Source organism: Otolemur garnettii, unplaced genomic scaffold (genome assembly GCF_000181295.1).
Source record: "Otolemur garnettii isolate 467f Iridium unplaced genomic scaffold, OtoGar3 scaffold00299, whole genome shotgun sequence".
NCBI lineage: Eukaryota > Metazoa > Chordata > Mammalia > Primates > Galagidae > Otolemur > Otolemur garnettii.
Genome location: NW_003852694.1, coordinates 389,291 through 394,440, shown reverse-complemented (window position 1 = coordinate 394,440; position 5,150 = coordinate 389,291). Strand labels below are relative to the sequence as shown.

At 36.4% G+C, this 5,150-nt stretch overlaps 1 protein-coding gene across 1 annotated transcript in view; it reads right to left on the bottom strand.

Annotated features, from left to right (window-relative positions):
* The window catches only part of CLEC1A (C-type lectin domain family 1 member A), a 24,089-nt gene that overhangs the window by 4,684 nt on the left and 14,255 nt on the right, over window positions 1–5,150 (bottom strand). The window contains exon 3 of the mRNA XM_003803380.3: window positions 4,335–4,511. Within this exon, the coding sequence (XP_003803428.1) occupies window positions 4,335–4,511 (177 nt within the window). The remainder of the gene's footprint in view (window positions 1–4,334; window positions 4,512–5,150) is intronic.

The following is a 5,150-nucleotide window of genomic DNA, read 5'->3' as shown; positions in this document are numbered from 1 at the left end:
CCAGGAGTTGGAGGTTGCTGTGAGCTGTGATGCCATGGCACACTACCCAGGGCAACAGCTTGAGGCTCTGTCTCAAAAAAAAAAAAAAAAAAAAAACATACTGAGATAAGCATAAAATGAGAATGGTAAATCTCCATGTGTTAGAAATTAAGCTGCATCCAAGCCAGAGAAGCACACAGGTTAAGAATAAGATGGACTACATGGTGGCAGGTGTAAACATAGCAACTGAGCCCTGAGAGTTATGATTCTAACACTATGTGGGTACACAGCCTTGGTATTTTAGAATTAGGAACCTGTAATCGTGTCTCTTGTGGGTTTGTTGTGGGGCGAGAACTTCAATCATAACTCAAATGGTTTCATTATTTTAAAAGTTTGTCAACATGTTAAAATTTGACTAGTCAATGCAGAGACAGATAGTATGTCATTGTTTCTATTTCCTTATATATTTAAAATATTTATGAGGCAAAACAAAATTTTAAATAAATAATTTAGTAGGTTATCTTTGTGATGTTATGACTTCCCACTGGTATGCAACTCAACAGGTTTTATGCTCTCTCAAATAGTTCTGCTTGCCTCAAAATTCTGCCAGAAGAAATATAACAAACCTGGACAGACTCAGGCACAAAGGAAGGGAGCTTCAGACTTCCTAAGGCATAGAACAAGAATAGGAATGATGTTTACCTAAAGATATTTTTGTAAAGAGCAAATAAAACATGGATAGCCAATTAGTACAGTTACTTTATACAAAGGAGTCAACAAATGTCAGTTGCAACTGTGGCCACTGCTGTTATGACAACTTAGATTGGTAATGCTTGGAGGGCTGTGCTGGAAAAAATTATGAAGCTACATTTGGGATCAGCAAGGAGGAGAATATTGATTCATTGCAATGCCCACTCTGATTTCAATAAATATGAACTGTATAACTGAAATTTTGGTTCAGTATATGAATCCTATTTTCTTTTTGATTATAATGTTTTCTTAAATACCTACAATTTTTACATATGATGAATGATTCTCTGTGCACTTTATGTAAAAGTAAGTTATATATTTATATGGGAATTATTGGAAAATGAAATTTTCTAAGAATGTATAAGAGGAAGCAAAGGACAATTACACTGAAAGGTGAGAGACTAAAGTCTAGAGCTTTATGTGAAATAAGTAGAGATAGTATGCAACAAAAAAACATAGAGGTAGAGAAACCTCTGTATCTCCATACTTTGCCTGAATATTTGAAATGATATTACTTAAACAATTCATTTCTCTATGGACACACATACACATACAGTAGAATCTCCATAGTTGACCAGCTCCCGATATGGACCACCTCCTTAAGTTGACATAATTTATAGACCGGATATGCACCACATGTACATATCAGTACATCAGGCCTAGTTCCCTGGGTTGACCACCTTGCCTACGTCAACTAGTTTGTTACAGTCCTTTGGGTGCTCAACTTACAAGGGTTTACTACATGAGAAATAGATTTAAGGAGAAAATCTGAAAAGGTAATGCTCTCAAATGTTTTTTGTCTATGACATCTACAAATAGGGAAATTATACACACCAATGAATTCCCAAGCTGAACTTGTATACTTTCTATGAACTCTTTTTACCTACAAATTTATGCATATGGTAGTGTAATAAGTGTTTAGTTGTTCAGGCTCAATAAAGCAATAATGTGCACATTACCCACCAAAACCCTCAAAAGGGTATTCAATTTCATAAATACATAAATACCATGGTATTCCCCCCAAAAGTTTTACAACCTTTTTTTTTCTCATAGTCTTTTCTATTTCTCCCTTATTTTTGGTGTGCTTTGGACATAAAGAATGCTAGTTTATATATATCTATCTGGCTCAGACTTTATTTCTTAGATATCTAATTCTCAAAATAGCACTCTTGGTTCCAAACTTTCCCCTCATAACCACAGAATTCTTCCTCATTTTACTTGATTACATCTTTGTGCTTCCAGCTGCTTTGCCCCAAAATTCTAGAGATATTTCTTAATCTTTCATTCCTCTCACACCCCATTTTATTTCACCATGCATTCATTTCCCCCAGAAAATATCCTAGTTTGACCATTACCTCTTCCCTAGATTTCTGCAACAGCTGTTTATTACCTGATTTTTCTGTCACTATCCTTTACTCCTCCAGTCTAATTTCAACATACTTGTGGTGTAAGCCTTTAAAAACTCACACCAGATCATGTATTTGCTCTGCTCAGGATTCTGTAATGAATCCTCATTTGTTCAAAATAGAAGCCAAATCCCTTTCGATGGCCCCTAATGCTATACATTATCTCCACCCAATCTCAAGAATCGTTTTCTACTCTCTCACTCTGTTCCAGGCACTCACACTTCTCATTCCTTGAATATGCAGATACATTCACATATTAAGGCTCTTGCATTTCCTGTTCTTCCTATCTGGTTTATTCTTCTGGAACATATTTATATAGTTAATTCCCTCAACTCTTCAAGTCTCTGCTACTATGTAATCACCTTAAGGATTTATTTAAAACAGCAACACATCACTTTTGAATTCCTAGTCCTCCTTACCATGTTGACCTTTATTTCTCGAAAGACTGATTAATCTCTCATGTACTACCTGTATGTACAGGATGAGAATGTTGGCCAATCATTCTTCCTTGCCTAGGACTTAAGAGTTTCTAAAAAGTAGGACTTTTTTTTTTTGAGATGGAGCCTCAAGCTATCCCCCTGGGTAGAATGCCATGGAATCACGCTCACAGCAACCCCCAACCCCTGGGCTCAAGCGAGTCTCCTGCCTCAGCCTCCCAAGTAGCTGGGACCACAGGCGCCCACCACAACACCTGGCCATTTTTTGGTTGCAGCCATAGGCTGGGGATTCGAACCCGCCACCTTAGGTGTATGTGGCTGGCACCTTAGCCGCTTGAGCCACAGGCGCTGAGCCAAAATGTAGGACTTTTAATACCAAAAATTGGGAAAGTTTTGGGCAAATTGGAACATCTGGGATCACCTTGTGTTTTTAAAGGTACAGGTGGCCATAAATTTCATGTGCAATTTAAACAAACTTTATGGCCATCCTATATTTATTGCTCTCACCCCACTAGAGTGAGTGGTCTGTGAGGGGAGAAATCCTGTGTGTTCTGTAGGGTATGCATCAGAAGGCACTCAATAAATACTATAAACATTTTAGTAATGATACTAGCAAAATGGATGAATATTAGCTAGTAGATGGACAGATAATGAGAAAAAGGAAAGTAGCAGAATAAAACAGAATTAACATCTAACTAAAAATATATGAGAATCCCTGTGAGAATAGAGAAAACCGTGGATACATTTGCATGTATATTTTATATTTCAACTAAATATGGCTGATTTGCATACTTCTCTGTTTTTATACAGCTAGATGAAAATTCCAGAGACCTTTGGTTTTGGAGACATCTGGATTATCTTTTTGAAAATTCAGCACCCCAAAACACCACAGGTATACCAGGTTGTGAGAAAAATAAGAAAAGATAGGAAATAATGACCAGTAGGATCACTAGTCATGTGGTAAAGAATCACTTAGAGAAGTAGAAATGTGCCTAAGGATGTTATTTACTTGGTGACTACACAATCAGGGTGTCTGCTTAGGGTAGGAAGTGGTATGTGTTTGGAAGACTGGAGGACTTTGTCCTACTTCAGAGTTCCCAAAAAGACAAATAAAAAGTGGAGACCTGAAAATTGACTTTATTTCTTATGCATGTGTGATAAAGACAGCAGAAGAGAGGGCTGACTTGATAAAGTGGACCATCATGAACCCCAAAAAGATAAGAGTAGATAAGACAGATGGACATGGACACACATACACACACTGCAAACTGAAGTGATGTTTCTAGTCTTCTCGATGGCATTTCTATCCAAGTGCAGTTCACCCACTGCTGGCAATGTCATCCTCTATGGTCCTTGTTAAAAGGTTTATTTTTGGCACCCAGCCAAATCATACTGAATGAAAATAACTAGGATTTGCATCAGGTTGCCTGCTAACTTCTTAATAGGAATGGATTTGTAAATACATGCTAAGGCCAAGGGACACATAACCCTGTATTTTGTTTACTTGTTTTATTTTGGTTATTCCAAGTTAATCATTCTAATTATTTTAAGGGTCTGAATTTGAAGAAACCTTTCTTACAATTAAAACAGATAAATATAAATGGCATGATATAAATAACTGGTCATGTCTTTGAAGCCCAAAGTCTTTATTCAGTTTGCCAGACCACAAGTTAAACAATACATGGATCCCAGTTACACTGATAGGAACTTGAGCTCTCTATTGCCAGATATCCTGGGAGCAGAGTGACCAGGATGCACTTACCTCCGGTTTTATTATAGAGCTCACGACAGAGTTTTTCAGCCACATGCTGCAAAGTTTCTGCAAGCTTCCTGTTCTGGGCTTGGAGTGACTGCAGCTGTCGGGAGAGGTTCCCCAGTCTTTCTTCCTTCTGAGAGATGGTATCCTGCTGAGTATTGGAGAGCTGATAGAACTGAAAAACTGACCAAAGTGACGAGATCAGACTAGACAGATTATTTCTACATATCTATGTTTCTCCAAATGGAGGAAAAAAGTGGTATATTGCTTAAAATGTCAGGCTCTGAGATTTTATATTGCCTGATTTCAGAACATCTGTAATAAATTATATGAAGTTCAGTACACATATAACAAATTGCATCACCTTGGGCAAATTATTAATAACTTCTTTAAGTCTGTATAAATATGTAAAGTGATAATACCCGTTCCTGCCTTCAGGAATAAATTCCCAAAATATATTTATTGCTTAATAATTTTTTTTCATATACTCTCAAGTTATTACTTAACCTAAAACCACAAATCCATTTATCTAATGATCATCATATTGAGTATTGCCAATGCACCATATATTGTTTCTTATTCAGTTATTAAAATAGCCTTATCGTCATTTCTATATTTGCTTATAAATTTGCAATTAAGATCAGTGAGAACAAGTAAATTTCTGAACATCACTTGACTAGAAAATTTCAATATTTAGGTTTGAATTTTAGGTTCTAAAATTAAACAGAGAAATCCTTCATGAACCATGAGAGTTACTTTATATTCCCAAGAATGGTTGCAGAACAATAGTTATAGCATAATGAAGTAACCTTTTTTTTTTTT